Here is a 20,030-nt window from a genome sequence, read left to right as displayed (position 1 = left end):
AATGTTATAGATTATAAAAGATAGAAGAACCTGTCATTCCAAATAGTACGTGGTACATCTCCTTGGATTGATATTTTACAGTTTTCAATAGAGATCCTTCTTAGGAGGGGGGAACTTCATAGATTATTTTGAAGTAAAGGCTTTTCAACATTCGACAATAATTTATCAAAAGTTTTGAATCAATTAATACCTGTTTTTTAATTGAAGAATGTCTTAATTGCTTTTTCTGCTTAAAATTACAAAGATTCATTGACGATTTGTAAATTTTAGAAATACTAAGTAATCAAATAGTAGAGCGAATACCCTCTGAGGATAGAGGGGAAACTAAAAGATTACATTTCTTTAGTTTTAGAAATACTGTTACAACATGTCATTAAGTGCACATCTCTGTTACTGAGTATTGATCCAAGTCTTCATCTGTGATGGTTACCAGGGTGGTAGTTGTATTGGGCCTTTTAAAAGTATTTTGAGGACAAAATATTTGTTAGAATAAAAGGATTAAAGTTAAACATTGGTAAATAAGTGTGTTTTAGGCATATGATGCGATGAGGTCAACCCAGTCAAACATTTTCATTTTTCACAGTAATATTTTGTGTACAGCACATTTTGGTAGCATGATACAGCAAACTACAAATTACATCAACTTCTTTCTTTCAATTAATTTCACAATTTGATCAGCATCATCTTTTGACACTTTCCCTACCACATTATATATTATTGGTTGAGTTTAGATTTTATGTTTAAAAAATATGTTGTCAGTATATAATGGTAAGTATGAAAAAAAACTGTTTGGAATTATTGGTAAACATTGTATATTTATATAATTACAATAGAATTCTTAATTATTCTTTCAGATTTTAACAATATAAATCACAATGACGTTGGACCGCGACACCCGGCCTGATTACACGGACGAGACGATGACATCCCAGGCTGCTTCATATGCGCTCCAAGTCCTGCAGCGGGATGAGCCCATTAACAGTAGAAATAGTCCCAGCACACTCAATGTCCTCACCAACAGCTCTGACTTTGAGTTTACTAATAGGTAAGTACCCAAAGCATTAAGTTGTATATATGTCTGGTATTTGTTTGACAGAAAACTCATATATCAACTTGCCTTTCCAAACCATAGAGAGGTTGAACCTATTTGTAACTGTAAACCTTATTACTGTAGCAGTATATAAAGTAGGCAAATGGTCAAGATATGAGTTTGTCAACAGTACTACTGTAGTGCCAGTGGTCAAATGTCCATTGTGCAGGTGTAAGTCACCCAATAGGTCACATTATCATTTCAGAAAACAATATACATGAGTACTGGTCAGTGTAATCACTGTGTGTAGAGAGGTAGCTGACAGATATCCACCCAGTAAAACACTTAGTGCCATCAAATTAACAACCAAACAACTTGGGTCTCTAATGTATAATATTCTAGCAGAAAAATGTGGGACTATTTCTGTATTCAATAAGTGTAAGCATATTATTTTAATATATTGTTATAAAATGTGTGAAAGTAGTTCCATTATACCTTTAGAGTCAAAATTATTATTCTATTGTTGTTCCACATACCTGCAGAGGGAGCTCAATGTTTCACTGAAGGTATACCCATTTACTAATACAGCTGCCAATTTCTGGATGTAATTGTGTATCTCATAATCCTTCGATCTTATATAAAGTTCTGGTCCTTTGGTGTGATTATAGCCTTTATATGATGATTTCATTGATCTAGATTGCAGGTCTGTCGAGGCCTTGGGAAAGATCAGCACTTACAAATCAAACTTTGTACTTTAACTTTGATGGTACTGAACATTTTATGAGGTACTATGAAAAGTCTGATATTATGTATTTATTCTATTCATTCTATTCTTAATCTCAAAATAAAAATCTGGATACTTTGTCAACACACTCGAATATTACTTGGTGTAAATAGAATGGAAATGGAATTTGTATGTATATTGAAAAGAAATGACCTTAGCTTAAACATTTATTTGTTTTCTATGAGTCAGTGGATCATTGTATTTCATCAAGCTCAATAAAAAGTCTGCTTTATGGTCACAAGTTTTACAGTTTTCTGCAAATTCCTATGTTACATTTTTCAACACTGATAATAAAAGAAAATGTTGTAAGTATTCCCAATCTCGATCAGATATTTTTTTGTAATGAGCACTAATTGATCAACTGTGCATTGTGACGGATCGGATTAATAAAACATTGTGTATATATAATGTAGTCAGTCAATAGTGTGTAATATAAAGTAAAATTGACAGATTAAATAGGAATTTCACACTACCTATCTATGTCTCTTGTAGGCACGGTATTACCATTGTTGCTCACATTCCTAGATCTATTTCTCTTTATATCATGGTACCTTATAGAGAGGAGTTAGGGCTTGCCTGTTGTCCAATCCATTTATTTTAAAACATTAAAATTTGTTTAAATGAAATTTAGACTCTGCAGTTTGTTTAAATTTTACTTTGAACACTTTTCAGCAATAGGATTTAAGTTGTCTTTTGGAAAATTGAATAAAAACAATTCTTGTTATCGCTATTTCTCAGAAATCACTACGGGATATCTTTCTCAAATTTCATATGTAAATTCCCCTTGGTCCCTAGTTGTGCATATTGCATTCTGGGACCAATCAGAAAACAACATGGCCGATAGGCAGCCATCTTAAGGTCACCTGAGACGAAATCTCAGTTGACCTATTGCGATCGCCTTTTGTCCGTCGTCTGTTGTACATCGTAAACAGTTTATATTTTTGACTTCTTCTCAGAAACCGCTTAATCAATTTTAATGAAATTTTGTTGAAATCTTCCATGACCGACATGGTCAACCAAAATTGTGAATTATATGGTTCCCACCCCCTAAGAGACTGAGGGACAGGGCTAAAAGGGGTCAAATTGACTGAAATTTTCAAAATCTCCTAAAAACAAGCCTCTGGGTCTCTCCTTGAAATTTCATGTACTTTGAAAACAGTTGCCACATGCCAATATGTGCCATACGTGTTTGTTAGATTTTGCATGCTTCTCTTTTCAAAATAACACATCATGGTATGTCCAAACCTTATAAGAGAAAGTAATGACTTTGCATGGAAAATTCCAATATATACAGGAAAGCATATGTTTGTAAATTTGATTGTGCAAAATTATTTTCTACCATCCAGATTATAGGTTAAACTTCAGGGTTGTAAACATGCTTACATTTGTTTGAAATATTTTCATTTGAACATACTTTATTTTGTATAATTATTTACAGATGGATAAGACATGAATTAAAAGCTTCTAATTAATTAACTGCTTTGAATGAAAGGTAAAGTAAACAAACTATCAAGATATAAAATAATTTAAGTCCTCCTAAATTATCAAATATACTATAAACTGTAAACGATACAGGATATTGACCTTAGCATGGACATATACCTATTGAGCAGTTCCTGCAATGTTATATATACTGTTTATTTGCCAGACAGGCCATGAAAACTGTTTTAACTTCCTGGTCATAATGCTTATTTAATATTATAATGATTTGACCTGTTTACAGTGCAGTAATTGAAGGTCAATTAGGATGTATGTTATGGTCTAACAATATCTTCAGACAAACTTTTCTTATCGTGGGTTTATTTGTTACTATCAAAACTTGCAGATATCTACTACAATTTCATTATCATCAGAGTTATATAGCATAACATTTGGTTGGTATTGTGTTTGTACGTGATGAATCAACAGGATCAGACATTGCTTCTCAATTTACTCAGCTACTAAATTTCTGGATCTCACAGGGAGATTTTATCATTGTAAAATGTTAACACTGGTGAAAATGTTAAAATCTGAAGCTGAAATACATCTAGACGCTGTGTGATATCAGTGTTTATCTTCAGCATTTCTGTAGATTATCGTAGAATTAACACACCATTAACGACATTCTACACGAGGATTACATTGCCCGACACAAAGATTTACATTGGTGACATCACGACTCACACTCATAATTCATATCAGCTTTTAAGCCGCTAATGTGTGATATTAATTTTGGATCCAAAATTTTGAATTACATCAGAAAACAGAATCATTATGATAAAAACAGAGTGTTGAACAAATTATCAGAATTTAAGAAAAATTGAAATTCTACATGATTGTCGTATTGGGATAAAAAAAGATTCTGATTACAAATGATTCACTGTCAAGCTAACAGATCATGCTGCCTGCGTATTGAAGTTTCACATTAGCAAGAGCTATTAGTCACCCCACAGATTTCCCAATACCTACCTGTGATCAATAACGGTTTTTCCCTAGTGCCAGAGGATAAAGGTACCTCATTAGGTCAAAGGTCACATCAAATTCATAAAGACAGAGGTCAAAGATAAGTGTCGACAATAAGGTCATCACTTAACAAAGTCATCATATTCAGTGGGGTTACGTGAGATACATGTATAGTGAATGAATGTCATCAATGACAAAGTTCACAGATCAAAAGAGGCCAAACAAGATATTACAGGGCATTATGATTTTATCAGAGGTCACCTGAGGTCAAAAGTTAAGTGAGTAGAGGTCAGTTAATGTTGTGGCATGACTAGATACAGATATAGAGCTGTCATTTAGCTGCTACTGTCACCTGTTGTTCATTGACTGATTGTAAAGTATTATGTAGTAAACAGGATGTTGTGTTAATTAGTCAGTTAATTACAGACTTAATCACGGGGACAGCTGTGACTTCACAGATACAGGTTGTTCCTTTGGAGATGGTGATTAGCATCATATGTAGTTTTTCTTGTGTTGATTTTTTACTGCAGGTATAGATATGCTGCTGTTTGTTTTCTTTTTCAAAATTCACCAGGTCACCAGAGGTTCTCAAAGGATATTTTAGAACGTGTCCAGCGCTTAATGATTATCAATGAGCTGTCAAAATTACAAAAAATGAAACAGAAAACAGTAATGACACTTGAATGTTAACATTGTCCATATATCTAACATTATGTGTTTTAATTATTGATTCTTATAGATGACAAATTATGTAAAAAGTGGAAAATGACACATAAAAAGTCTAATAGCTAGCAGAGTTGAATTATAGATTGTTTTGTGTTTTTTTTTTGCTTATATTTATCAGTATAAATGTAATTTGGTTCTTATCAGTGATAGATAATTGATTTCAATAGACAGTTTATCTATAAATCATTCATACGTAATACAGAATATTGAGATGTGATCTACCTACAATATACATTTGATTTACATTATTGATTTTTATCTTTGTTGACCAACAAACCATGACATATATTGGATTTTCATTATTGATCCAGTTACTACTAACTGAACCAATACTTTGGTCTCATTATGGACTTAAATTGATTTTGTGACTATTACTTATTGATTTTAATAGATATATATAGGTACAAACACATGTGTCATCTCACCTATAAACAATGCAGGGTATGAGTCATATGTGTGTTTCCTCTCATCAGGTCAGACTCTGTACCAAAATAAATAGCATTACTATATGTATCAGCATTAATCTTTTAGTGATCCTGAAAGTAATATACACATCAACTGATATACAGTCATTGTTTTTATAAGAAAAACACTCACTTGATTACGCAGATAAATAATAAAATTGAGGTTTTAAAGGTAAAAAAAAAATCTGCCAATGTTTGTAAGTATGCTATGACTGACGATCTGATGTGTGTTTATTTGGTAATAGTTTTCTAAATTGAAAAAAAACTTTTACTGTTATGTAATCCAATTTATGCAGGCATAAATATATATATCTCCAGCAATTTTGAAAAAAATGTAATAATTTTTTAAATGTAATTCTTAAAATAAAAAAAATATGTTGCCAGTACATGTTTTCCTTAACTAGTTTCAGTCTTTACAATTAGGTACATATACCTTGAGTTATAAGTAGAAAATTTAATTACAATTATTTTTTCAAAACTATATTTGATTTCTTTTAAGAAATATGTATTTCAAAGCATGTTCAAGATGTACTAATTATAAGATATTCAAACATTAAACAGTGACCTCCAAAAGACACCCGTGATTTTATTTGAAAGAGTGACCTCTTGGAGACATAAGAACATATATAAGAACAATCAAGTGATCTTGCGCAGGCAATAATTATTTATACCAGAATTAGGAGTTCCTAAATCAGAGAGAATTGTAATTAGTAATGAAGCTGAACACTGAGCTCCTGTTGACAGTGGTGTATGATTCAGATGCTGGACTGGTAACGGTACCTGTAACAGATAGATATTGGTGTGAGTCAGAATGTTTTGATTGGGGAAGTGATTGAATGTAAAGACATCTCCTGGTCAAGGGCAATGAGATTACACTTGACCACTCACATAAAGCCTTGTTAACTTTGTGATAATTATATGAAAAGCGATAATGGTATAGAATGGATCCTAACCACATTAGCTATATATCTAAGGTTTTGTAAGCTTGATAAAATTCTTATATTTCAAAAGAAAAGAAAAATTAAATCAAAGAAAAACTCAAGTTTAATATTTATCATAATTATTTGTACACAATTGAAATTGTACCAGGTAAGATAACTTTGTTTTGGGGAAAAAAAGATCATTCTGATAATCACAGAAACTCCTGTGAGGGTTTTAGTCATTTAAACTGGTAAGTACAATATTTTACTTAATAAGAACCCCCGGCTTTACAAATTACAAATTTACAAACATTTTAATGCTTTCAGAACTTTTAGAATAATCACATAATTAGAATTATCACAAATTAGCCATATGACAAAAATAGTTTCAAGCAACTTGAAGTGGAGAAGGGTTTGAGGAAGGGGTGGTAATGGCCGAGTGGTTAAGGTGTTCAGACACTGTATCACTAGCCCTCCACCTCTCGGTGGCGAGTTCAAAACCTACGTGGGCAGTTGCCTGGTACTGACCCCTTAAATGACCCTGGTTGTTTATAATAGGACATTAAACAAAAACAAACAAGGGTTTAAGGTTCTGCTATAGTGATAGCTAGGGTGGCAAACAATTAGATACAGTAAAAGCTGGGTTTTCAGGAGCTGAACTCAAATGATAAATTAAATCTGACATTGACCATTGAAGGTGATAAAAGGGTCTGTGCTCATAATCATAGAGGAGATAACCTACGGTAGTTACTGGTCAGTGGTCATTGAATACATGGCAGGTACATCACTGACCATTGATGAAGCCCCTATGTGGCATACATTATTGGCCTGTAGATGGAGAAATAAAGGATTCTGATGGTGTGACACAGCCGTGACCTGTTAGTGTGATACAGCCGTGACCTGTAAGTGTGACACAGCTGTGACCTGTTAGTGTGACACAGCCGTGACCTGTAAGTGTGACACAGCCGTGAACTGTTAGTGTGACACAGCTGTGACCTGTTAGTGTGACACAGCTGTGACCTGTAAGTGTGACACAGCTGTGACCTGTTAGTGTGACACAGCCGTGACCTGTTAGTGTGACACAGCTGTGACCTGTTAGTGTGACACAGCCGTGACCTGTAAGTGTGACACAGCTGTGACCTGTTAGTGTGATACAGCCGTGACCTGTTGGTGTGACACAGACATGATCTGTTAGTGTGACACAGCCATGACCTGTTAGTGTGATACAGCCATGACATATTGGTGTGACACAGCTGTGACCTGTTAGTGTGACACAGCCGTGACCTGTAAGTGTGACACAGCCGTGAACTGTTAGTGTGACACAGCTGTGACCTGTTAGTGTGACACAGCCGTGACCTGTAAGTGTGACACAGCTGTGACCTGTTAGTGTGACACAGCCGTGACCTGTTAGTGTGACACAGCTGTGACCTGTTAGTGTGACACAGCCGTGACCTGTAAGTGTGACACAGCTGTGACCTGTTAGTGTGACACAGCCGTGACCTGTAAGTGTGACACAGCTGTGACCTGTTAGTGTGACACAGCCGTGACCTGTAAGTGTGACACAGCCGTGAACTGTTAGTGTGACACAGCTGTGACCTGTTAGTGTGACACAGCTGTGACCTGTTAGTGTGACACAGCCGTGACCTGTAAGTGTGACACAGCTGTGACCTGTTAGTGTGATACAGCCGTGACCTGTTGGTGTGACACAGACATGATCTGTTAGTGTGACACAGCCATGACCTGTTAGTGTGATACAGCCATGACATATTGGTGTGACACAGCTGTGACCTGTTAGTGTGACACAGACATGATCTGTTAGTGTGACACAGCCGTGACCTGTTAGTGTGATACAGCCAAGACCTGTTAGTGTGACATAGCCGTGACCTGTTAGTGTGACACAGCCATGACCTGTTAGTGTGACACAGCTGTGACCTGTTAGTGTGACACAGCCGTGACCTGTTGGTGTGAAACAGCCGTGACCTGTTAGTGTGATACAGCCATGACCTGTTAGTGTGATACAGCCGTGACCTGTTAGTGTGACACAGCTGTGACCTGTAAGTGTGACACAGCCAAGACCTGTTAGTGTGACACAGACATGATCTGTTAGTGTGACACAGCTGTGACCTGTAAATGTGACACAGCTGTGACCTGTTAGTGTGATACAGCAGTGACCTGTTAGTGTGACACAGCCAAGACCTGTTAGTGTGACACAGCCGTGACCTGTTAGTGTGACACAGCCAAGACCTGTTAGTGTGACACAGCCGTGACCTGTAAGTGTGATACAGCCGTGACCTGTTAGTGTGACAGCCAATACCTGTAAGTGTGACACAGCCGTGACCTGTTAGTGTGATACAGCCGTGACCTGTAAGTGTGACATAGCCGTGACCTGTTAGTGTGACACAGCAGTGACCTGTTAGTGTGACACAGCCAAGACCTGTTAGTGTGACACAGCCAAGACCTGTTGGTGTGACATAGCCGTGACCTGTTAGTGTGACACAGCTGTGACCTGTTAGTGTGATACAGCCATGACCTGTTGGTGTGACACAGCCATGACCTGTTGGTGTGACACAGCCATGACCTGTTGGTGTGATACAGCCATGACCTGTTAGTGTGATACAGCCATGACCTGTTGGTGTGACACAGCCATGACCTGTTAGTGTGATACAGCCGTGACCTGTTGGTGTGACACAGCCGTGACCTGTTAGTGTGACACAGCCGTGACCTGTTAGTGTGACACAGACATGATCTGTTAGTGTGACACAGCTGTGACCTGTTAGTGTGACACAGCCGTGACCTGTTGGTGTGACATAGCCGTGACCTGTTAGTGTGACACAGCAGTGACCTGTTGGTGTGACACAGCCATGACCTGTTAGTGTGACACAGCTGTGACCTGTTAGTGTGACACAGCCATGACCTGTTAGTGTGACATAGCCAAGACCTATTGGTGTGACACAGCCATGACCTGTTAGTGTGATACAGCCGTGACCTGTTAGTGTGACACAGCCATGACCTGTTAGTGTGACACAGCCGTGACCTGTTAGTGTGACAGCCAAGACCTGTAAGTGTGACACAGCTGTGACCTGTTAGTGTGACACAGCTGTGACCTGTTAGTGTGATACAGCCATGACCTGTTACTGTGATACAGCCGTGACCTGTTAGTGTGACACAGCCATGACCTGTTAGTGTGACACAGCCGTGACCTGTTAGTGTGATACAGCCGTGACCTGTTGGTGTGACACAGCCGTGACCTGTTAGTGTGACACAACCATGACCTGTTAGTGTGACACAGCCGTGACCTGTTAGTGTGACACAGCCGTGACCTGTTAGTGTGACACAGCCATGACCTGTAAGTGTGACATAGCCGTGACCTGTTAGTGTGACACAGCAGTGACCTGTTAGTGTGACACAGACATGACCTGTTAGTGTGACACAGCCGTGACCTGTTGGTGTGACACAGCCATGACCTGTTAGTGTGACACAGACATGACCTGTTAGTGTGACACAGCCGTGACCTGTTAGTGTGATACAGCCGTGACCTGTTAGTGTGACACAGCTGTGACCTATTGGTGTGACACAGCCAAGACCTGTTAGTGTGACACAGCCAAGACCTGTTAGTGTGACACAGCCGTGACCTGTTAGTGTGACACAGCTATGACCTGTTGTAATTCACTGGTTTGTTGACAAATGGGCCCATATTACTGAGAAAAAGTATTTCCAAGTTAGGATAAATGATAAAAAATGTAGGAGATGTAGATGAGGACAAGTCAGTTTGTTAGTCGGAGGTGAGGACAGGCCAATATGTTAGGAGGTGAGGACAGGCCAATAAGTTAGGAGATGAGGACAGGAGATGAGGACAGTCCAGTATGTTAGTGGGAGGTGAGGACAAGCAAATATGTTAGTAGGAGGTGAGGACAGACCAATATGTTAGGAGATGAGGACAGTCCAGTATGTTAGTAGGAGGTGAGGACAGGCCAATATGTTAGTAGGAGGTGAGGACAGGCCAATATGTTAGTAGGAGGTGAGGACAGTCCAGTATGTTAGTAGGAGGTGAGGACAGTCCAGTATGTTAGTAGGAGGTAAGGACAGGCCAATAAGTTAGTAGGAGTTGAGAACAGGCCAATAAGTTAGTAGGAGGTGAGGACAGGCCAATATGTTAGGAGATGAGGACAGTCCAGTATGTTAGTAGGAGGTGAGGACAGTCCAGTATGTTAGTAGGAGGTGAGGACAGTCCAGTATGTTAGTAGGAGGTGAGGACAGTCCAGTATGTTAGTAGGAGGTAAGGACAGGCCAATAAGTTAGTAGGAGTTGAGAACAGGCCAATATGTTAGTAGGAGGTGAGGACAGGCCAATATGTTAGTAGGAGGTGAGGACAGGCCAATATGTTAGTAGGAGGTGAGGACAGTCCAGTATGTTAGTAGGAGGTGAGGACAGTCCAGTATGTTAGTAGGAGGTAAGGACAGGCCAATAAGTTAGTAGGAGTTGAGAACAGGCCAATAAGTTAGTAGGAGGTGAGGACAGGCCAATATGTTAGGAGATGAGGACAGTCCAGTATGTTAGTAGGAGGTGAGGACAGTCCAGTATGTTAGTAGGAGGTGAGGACAGGCCAATATGTAAGGAGATGAGGACAGTCCAGTATGTTAGTAGGAGGTGAGGACAGGCCAATATGTTAGTAGGAGGTGAGGACAGGCCAATATGTTAGTAGGAGGTAAGGACAGGCCAATAAGTTAGTAGGAGTTGAGAACAGGCCAATAAGTTAGTAGGAGGTGAGGACAGGCCAATATGTTAGTAGGAGGTGAGGACAGGCCAGTATGTTAGTAGGAGGTGAGGACAGGCTAATATGTTAGTAGGAGGTGAGGACAGTCCAGTATGTTAGTAGGAGGTGAGGACAGGCCAATATGTTAGTAGGAGGTGAGGACAGGCCAATATGTAAGGAGATGAGGACAGGCCAGTATGTTAGTAGGAGGTGAGGACAGGCCAATATGTTAGTAGGAGGTGAGGACAGGCCAATATGTAAGGAGATGAGGACAGGCCAATATGTAAGGAGATGAGGACAGGCCAATATGTAAGGAGGTGAGGACAGTCCAGTATGTTAGTAGGAGGTGAGGACAGGCCAATAAGTTAGTAGGAGGTGAGGACAGGCCAATAAGTTAATAGGAGGTGAGGACAGGCCAATATGTAAGGAGGTGAGGACAGTCCAGTATGTTAGTAGGAGGTGAGGACAGGCCAATAAGTTAGTAGGAGGTGAGGACAGGCCAATATGTTAGTAGGAGGTGAGGACAGGCCAATATGTTAGTAGGAGGTGAGGACAGGCCAATATGTTAGTAGGAGGTGAGGACAGGCCAATATGTAAGGAGATGAGGACAGGCCAATAAGTTAGGAGATGAGGACAGTCCAGTATGTTAGTAGGAGGTGAGGACAGGCCAATATGTTAGGAGATGAGGACAGTCCAGTATGTTAGTAGGAGGTGAGGACAGACCAATATGTTAGGAGATGAGGACAGTCCAGTATGTTAGTAGGAAGCGAGGACAGGCCAATAAGTTAGTAGGAGATGAGGACAGGCCAATATCTGAGGAGATGATGGTAGGCCAATACAATAGATTATGAGAAGGTGAGGTCAGGCCAGTAAGTTAGGAGTAGGTGCATGAGACCAGGCCAATAAATTATGAGGAGGTGAGGCCAAGCCAGTAAGTCAATGAGAAATGAGAAGAGGCCAATAAGTTATTAAGAGGTCAGGCCAAGTCAGTAGATTATAGATTTTTAGGTCATCTGACCCAAAGGGTCAGGATGACCTATAGTCATCGTGCTTCGTCCGTCGTCGTCCGCCGTCCGCCGTGCGCCGTGCGCCGTGCGCCGTCCGTAAACTTTTTCTTTCAAAACGCTACTCCTCCTTAACGCTTGGGTGGATTACTTCCAAATTTGGTTTGAAGCATCATTGAGGGAGGGCAATCATATTTTATATAAATGAGGCTGGTCTGACCCCTGGGGCCAGAAGGGCGGGGCCCCAAAAAGGGAACTTAGGTGAATATTGCTATAAAATCCTACTCCTCCTTTACCCTTGGGTGGATTACAACTAAATTTGGTGTGAAACATCATTGGGGGAGGGCGGTCATATTTTATATAAATGAAGTTGGTGTGACCCCTGGGGCCTGAGGGGCGGGGCCCCAAAAGGGGAACTTTGATGAAATTTTGCTATAAAATCCTACTCCTCCTTAACCCTTTAGTGGATTTCAACCAGATATGTTGTGAAACATCATTTGGGGAGGGCGGTCATATTTTATATAAATGAGGCTAGTGTGACCCCTGGGGCCTGAGGGGTGGGGCCCCAAATGGGGAACTTTGATGAAATTTTGCTATAAAATCCTACTCCTCCTGAACCCTTTAGTAGATTTCAACCAGATATGTTGTGAAACATCATTGGGGGAGGGTGGTCATATTTTATATAAATGAGGCTGGTGTGGCCCCTGGGGCCAGAGGGGCGGGGCCCCAAAAGGGGAACTTTGATGAAATTTTGCTATAAAATGCTACTCCTCCTAACACCCATAGTGAATTATTACCAAATTTGGTGTGAAACATCATTGATGGAGGGTGGTCATATTTTATATAAATGAGGCTGGTTTGACCCCTAGGGCCAGAGGGGCGGGGCCCCAAAAGGGGAACTTTGGTGAATTTTTGCTATAAATCCTACTTCTCTCTAACCCTTGGGTGGATTAATACGAAATATGGTGTGAAACATCCTTTGGGAAGGGTGGTCATATTTTATATAAACGAGGCTAGTGTGACCCCTGGGGCCTGAGGGGCAGGGCCCCAAAAGGGGAACTTTGGTGAATATTTGCTGTTAAATCCTAATCCTCCCTAACCTTTTGGTGGATTACAACCAAATTTGATGTGAAACATAAGGTGACGGCAATCATATTTTTTAATGAGACAGGTTTGACCCCTGGGGAAAAAAAGATGGGGCAAAAGGAGCGCTTAGGTTAAACATTTCTTAAAAATGCAATTCCTCCTTAATGCCTGAATTGATTACAACCATATTTAGTATGAAACATCATTGGGGAAAGGCAATCCTAATTGATATAAATGAGTCTTGTCTGACCCATTGGGACAGAGGGGCATGCCCCAAAAATGGGAACTTGGCTAAAATTTTGCTTTATGATGCTGCCCTTCCTGGACAAGCTAAATGGATAAAAACCAAATTTGATCTAAAACATAACTGGCTGCGATAAATAATTTATGGTAATAATGCTGGATTGGGGTGTGTGTCCCTGCTGTAAGTGTAAGTGTTTGTCAGATGACCGTTAAGGCCCATGGGCCTCTTGTTGATATAAATGGTGAGGCCAAAGTAACTTTGTTTAGATATAGTAGTTATTAATAAGGTGACCAGGGTAAGGGTAAGTACCTGGAAATGGATGGGCAGATAACTGACAGGTCTTAGGTTGCTTATGTTAGGTGGGGGTCAGGCATTGCTACTTAAATCAAGGATATAACTTTGTCAGCCTTTGATGAATAAAACTCTGTATATTGTTCTTTACATAAAAAGTCAGTACATTTCTGTTGGGTGAAAAAAAGTAATCTCCTCAGACTCTATCCCAGATGCTGTTGACTGACGTGCTTCAGACTTCTGAGAAGGATGAGGTATGACAGGTTAAAAGGCTGTAGCGTGTCTAGCTGTTGTACATACATCACAATGTTATCTGCATCACAAATCTACATCTAATGTCTTTATAAGTACCCTTCCCCACAGTTAGATATATAGGGCAATTGAGAAAATTTATATTTCCTTGATCAACTCAATTTGGAGGAATTGATTATGACAATGGGTTAAATAAGATATCATTAGGTCATCTGACCTGAAGGGTCATCATGCTTCGTCCATCGTTATGTGTAAACATTTTAAACGACTTCTTCTCAATAACTAGAAGTTTCAGGGTACTGGTATTGGGCCTGTGGCATGCTTGGATAAATCCCTACCAAGTTTGTTAAAATGGATGACCTTGACCTTCTTTCAAGGTCACAGGGGTCCAATAGGCTGAAATATTTTAAACAGCTTCTTCTCAATAACCAAGAGGCCCAGGGACTTGATATTGGTTCTGTAGCATGCTTTGGTGAAGAGCTACCAAGTTTGTTCAAATGAATGACCCTGACCTTCATTCAAGGTCAAAGGGGTCAAATAGGCTGAAATGTTTAATTGACTTCTTCTCAATAACCAAGAGTGCCAGGGACTTGATTTTTCGCCTGTATCATTCTGGGTTGAAGGGGTACCATTTTTGTTCAAATGGATGACCTTGACTTTCATTCAAGGTCACATGGGCCAAATCGGCTAAAATCTTCAAACAACTTCTTCTCAACAACCAAGAGGCACATGGTCTTGATATTAGACCTGTGGTATGCTTGGATGAAGGGCTACCAATTTTGTTTAAATGAATGACCTTGACTTTCATTCAAAGTCAAAGGGGTCAAATAGAATGAAATGTTTAATTGATCTCTTCTCAATAACCAAATGGCCCAGGGACTTGATATTTGCCCTGTAGCATACTGGGGTAAAGGGCTACCAAGCTTATTAAAATGGATGACCTTGATCTACTTTCAAGGTCACTAGAGTCAAATAGGCTAAAATCTTTCAACACCTTCTTCTCAATAAATAAACGCCAAGGGACTTAATATTGGTCCTGTAGCATGCTGGGGCAAAGGGCTACCAAGTTTGTTCAAATGAATGACCTTGACCTACATTCAAGGTCACAGGGGTGGAATAGGCTAAAATGTTTAAACAACTTCTTCTCAATAGGGAGTTGATATTGGATCTGTAGCATTCTGGGGTGACCTCCTTTTAAGATTACAGGACTCAAGTCTTCAAACAACTTCTCAACCAAAACCTCCATGCCAATCAGCGATTTAAGCCCATAAGGCCTCTTTCTATTTGATATTCAATGAAATACACAATCACCAATAATTTAGTCAGATGACCGTTAAGGCCCATGGGCCTCTTATTTCTCTAGAATAGGTACAGCTCATAATCAGAGTCCTGTCAAGAAGAGAAAAGATGGTTGGATGAAACCTATCACAGGTGGTGTGGTGATCAGTTATAAATGAAACAGACATCATACAAAATCAAATTGATATCGAAAGGAGACTCTTAATTACCTGGTCAGAGTGGTGATATAGCTCACCAATAAGAAGTTAGACTTTTAAGTAAAGGACCAAGGATGCCTAATTACCCTTGGATAATTGCTCCAAGCTATAACAGTGTCAGGCTAAACAGTTGATGTATCATGTAGTATTCCAATCATTTCCAGTTTGTAGTGTGATTGGAGTCCACACAAACAAAAATAAGAAACATGTTCTTGAATACCAAAGGCAGTTTCTTCCCATTTGAATTTCATGTGAACATATCAAAAGTTGGATATCAGATTATGTCAGAAGAAAGACATTATAGTCAAAAATATTTGACTATGTGGATGTGAAATTGTGCCCAAATACATTGAGGATGTTGAATGGTTTCCCGTTTAATATAACATATATTTCACAAGTATGAAAGTATGAATCAGAATGTTGATATTTTCAAAGCACAAGCAAAAAATATCGAAATATTCTGTCTTTTTAACAAAATTTATATGCTTAATAAAATCAAAAACATCGAAAAATTAATAGCGTCAAAAAGCGTGGGGATCAGTAACATAATTTATAATATCATCCCTTTGTGACGTTACTCCACATCAACTTGACGGCACCATTTTGAAATAATTGATCAATGCAATTCAATCGTGTTCTGCTGTCATCGGAGAATCTATGCTTGAAAAGCTCACATCAAGAGAGTATTTGGTCAAAAACTAGTCTGAATATTTCAGAAATACAGCAAAATAACCCATTTATCTATCTTTGCTTCGATTGAAAAAATCAGCAAGTTTCAATGAGATGAATACATTAAAGTCCGATCTGATTGGTCAATAACAAAAACTAATATTTTCACTGCAAAATCTCATATTTTCACTGCTCATAGCTACAGTAAAATATCAGTTTTATTAGTTTGATAAATTTCTATATCTCACAAGAAAATGCAATAAATGCATGTGTCGAAGGCAATGAACGTAACATCCCTGTATGAATTGCTGTCAATATATTGTTTATTGTTACATTATTTACATTGAAATCTGCATTTGGGATTTGCGACAAAGCATGCATTGCAGTACTGCAAATGAGGTGAGAGGTCATTTGAACAGGAATGATGTTGATGTGTCAACAGCCTAGTGGTAGGTGTAGAATGATGTTGATTGGTTGACAGTGTTGTGGCAGTCATAGAATGATGTTGATTGGTTAACAGGGTAGGGTGGTGGTAGGTGTAGAATGATGTTGATTGGTTGACAGCCTGTTGGCAGGTGTAGAATGATGTTGATTGGTTGACAGTGTTGTGGCAGTCATAGAATGATGTTGATTGGTTAACAGGGTAGGGTGGTGGTAGGTGTAGAATGATGTTGATTGGTTGACAGCGTGGTGGTAGGTGTAGAATGATGTTGATTGGTTGACAGCGTGGTGGTAGGTGTAGAATAATGTTGATTGGTTGACAGCGTGGTGGTAGGTGTAGAGTGATGTTGATTGGTTGACAGCGTGGTGGTAGGTGTAGAATGATGTTGATTGGTTGACAGCATTGTGGTAGGTGTAGAATAATGTTGATTGGTTGACAGCCTGGTGGTAGGTGTAGAGTGATGTTGATTGGTTGACAGCATTGTGGTAGGTGTAGAATAATGTTGATTGGTTGACAGCCTGGTGGTAGGTGTAGAATGATGTTGATGGGCCGACAGTGTTGTGGTAGGTGTAGAATGATGTTGATTGGTTGACAGCGTGGTGGTAGGTGTAGAATGATGTTGATTGGTTGACAGCGTGGTGGTAGGTGTAGAGTGATGTTGATTGGTTGACACAGTGGTGGTAGGTGTAGAATGATGTTGATGGGATTGGTCCTGTTCTATATGTAGATGTAATTCTCCCAGAAATTGATTCAAATATCCTTATAACAGTAGTAATTCTAGGACAGAGTGACTGGACCAGTAAATTGCTTTGCTAAGACTTGAATCTGCCTTCATCGCTATCACTTATGCAGTTTAATTATTTTTTCCTGTATTCGTTTCATATACTCTACCTTAAAACAAAGACCATATTACCAAAACATATATGTGAAAATTATAGCTCAGTATCCCAGATAGACCCTATATATAACTCTAATGCAGATTGCATGAACATCTCATTGAGGAAGAAATTTACACATTTTACAAACAGTGTAATGTATTATAGTAGTATTTACAAAAATAAAAAAAACATGAAAAATAGCTAGTTTTAATTAATTTATTAATTAATCCAGAAACAAAATGATTGTATCTTCTTACATAATGTTCTTAACCTCTGTAAACCCTTCTTAGGACCAATTGTCCTATTAAGTACCCGAAGTCTGATAGTCTCCATTTGTCCTAAAATACCTAATAGTCCCCATTTGTCCTAAAATACCTAATAGTCCCCATTTGTCCTAAAATACCTAATAGTCCCCATTTGTCCTAAAATACCTAATAGTCCCCATTTGTCCTAAAGTACCTAATAGTCCCCATTTGTACTAAAATACCTAATAGTCCCCATTTGTCCTAAAATACCTAATAGTCTCCATTTGTCCTAAAGTACCCCATAGTCCCCATTTGTCCCAAAATACCTAATAGTCCCCATTTGTCCTAAAGTAAACATCTTAGGTCGACATTGCAAACTGGACACATAGTAAATCGATCACTGGTTATTGACCCCTTAGTCCTGAATAGACTATTATATTATTAATTTAGCATACAAATCCTTTCCCCTACTAATGGATGTTGATATTAATTTGTCAATGTATTTTTGCAACAGAAATATTTTTATCAGAATTTTAACTTTTAGGCAATATTGGCTAACATTTGAACTTTGTTGACTTAATTTTGGCAGTTGATGTGTTAAGGCATCTACTGTTATGTTTGTTGATTCTTTATATTACATGGATTGAAGACAGATTTTAAAGAAAATTATGGAGAGGTGATGTTGTTTGTTCAGACATTCTGCTGGTTTCTCTGACGTAGGTTGAAAACTGTATTGATCGGCCAAGGTCTTTGTATGATCCCACTCTGTATTGGAACACAGGCTATGTAAACCTTGTACACAGATAAAATATACAGGGAAGCTATAGAGGAAGAGTAGGACAAAAATCAATAAGTTTTAATTGGATTAATCTAGTGAATAGCTTTCATTTGAATTGTTAATTGATTATTTTTATCAAATGTCATACACAGTTGATAATCATTTTGAATTGAGACAGCTTTGGTGATGGTAACTTCAATCTTAAGATTTTTCTTCAAACCAAATATTTAAATGAGTCCTTCAGTAACAAAGACCCTTTACAGTGAAATTATATATCATATTTCTTAATTGTTTATTAGGTATTTTAAACAATGTTAAATTGAAATAAGTTTGAAAAAAAACAATTGTTAATGTAACTTGAGATGAAATTTCTAGTGATCTATTCTAATTCTGAATTTCATGGCCCTAAGAGTCTCCTATTTCCCCATGGGGAGGATGTACATTTCACTCTTGTTTATGAAGGGAAATCGCGTTTTTCATCACGATTGTTTACTTAATTGTGACTGGAAGTAAATTGAACTTGGTTCAAATTATGAGAATGGGATGGCGATCTGATGGTATGCACATGTTGGCCTTGATGAGTGGATCAAATTGACAGAATTTTTTTTACTGAAACAGTTCAGAACTCATATGACAATTATTCTATCTATTTATCTTATTTCTCTATTTCATACATTCAATTCACCTGATGTAAAGAAGCATATAATAATTATTATTATATTAATCTATTAAATTGTAAATTTCCTCAATAATTTTGCTTGCTTTCCCCATTTTTGACTTTTGCATGTTGCGAGTTTTATATGCATTATACGTATGCATATTCTCATGAAAATGACAAGAATTGAAGTAACTTTACCTGAAATCATTGTGACTATGTTATTATAGAGTTGTATCGTCAGTGTGTTTTAACTGGTTCGAAACATTTTGTCATTTGGGAGACCTGTATAAGCTCTTCACATTTGCACATTCATTGATGGCCGTTTAAACCTAAAGCTGTGACACTCTTTCAATGTGATGTCTATAATTTGCTATTTCTAATGACTGGTTTAAGCAGTAAAAAAAGTCTTCAAAACAGCAGGCTCGTACAATTAGCAATTTTTTTGTCAGATTATGATAGAACTTAGTATAGCAGTTGGCTTGGCACACTCCTATCTGGCGTTCAATTTCATGCCTCCGAGTCAGCTTGGACGTCATATGGAAAGCGATAGAACCAACAGTCTTTCGCAACAGTTAATTCACAGAGAAAAAAATCAATTTTTGTATCAAGACCGCAGTTATTTGCAAGCTATTTGCGTTCAGGATACAGCAACAAGTTCGATTAAGACAGGGCATAGTGTTGAGGTAGCATTTTTAGTATCGACCGCCAGCATGCACGCACACACGCACGTTCCTGTGGCGTACGTCAATGGTAACGAAGAAATGGCGGGTGATTGCTTGCCGAGATAAGAATCAATCTAATGGTACGATGTCCTAGCCAAGCGTACGGCTATATCAATATCCCTCAGTTCTCTCGAGTAAGCTTGATA

General features: G+C 38.5%; 1 protein-coding gene across 3 annotated transcripts in view; it reads left to right on the top strand.

The window, feature by feature from the left end:
* Nucleotides 1-20,030, top strand: part of LOC117317384 (mitogen-activated protein kinase kinase kinase 13-A-like) — a 187,298-nt gene that overhangs the window by 120,267 nt on the left and 47,001 nt on the right. For all 3 annotated transcript variants that reach the window (XM_033872189.1, XM_033872190.1, XM_033872191.1), the window contains one exon: nt 855-1,045. In XM_033872189.1, the coding sequence (XP_033728080.1) occupies nt 876-1,045 (170 nt within the window). In that variant the 5' untranslated portion in view covers nt 855-875. The remainder of the gene's footprint in view (nt 1-854; nt 1,046-20,030) is intronic.

Source organism: Pecten maximus, chromosome 19 (assembly GCF_902652985.1).
Source record: "Pecten maximus chromosome 19, xPecMax1.1, whole genome shotgun sequence".
In the NCBI taxonomy this organism is placed as follows: domain Eukaryota; kingdom Metazoa; phylum Mollusca; class Bivalvia; order Pectinida; family Pectinidae; genus Pecten; species Pecten maximus.
The sequence above is the reverse complement of the archived record's forward strand: the minus strand, read 5'-3'. Positions and strand labels throughout refer to the sequence as shown.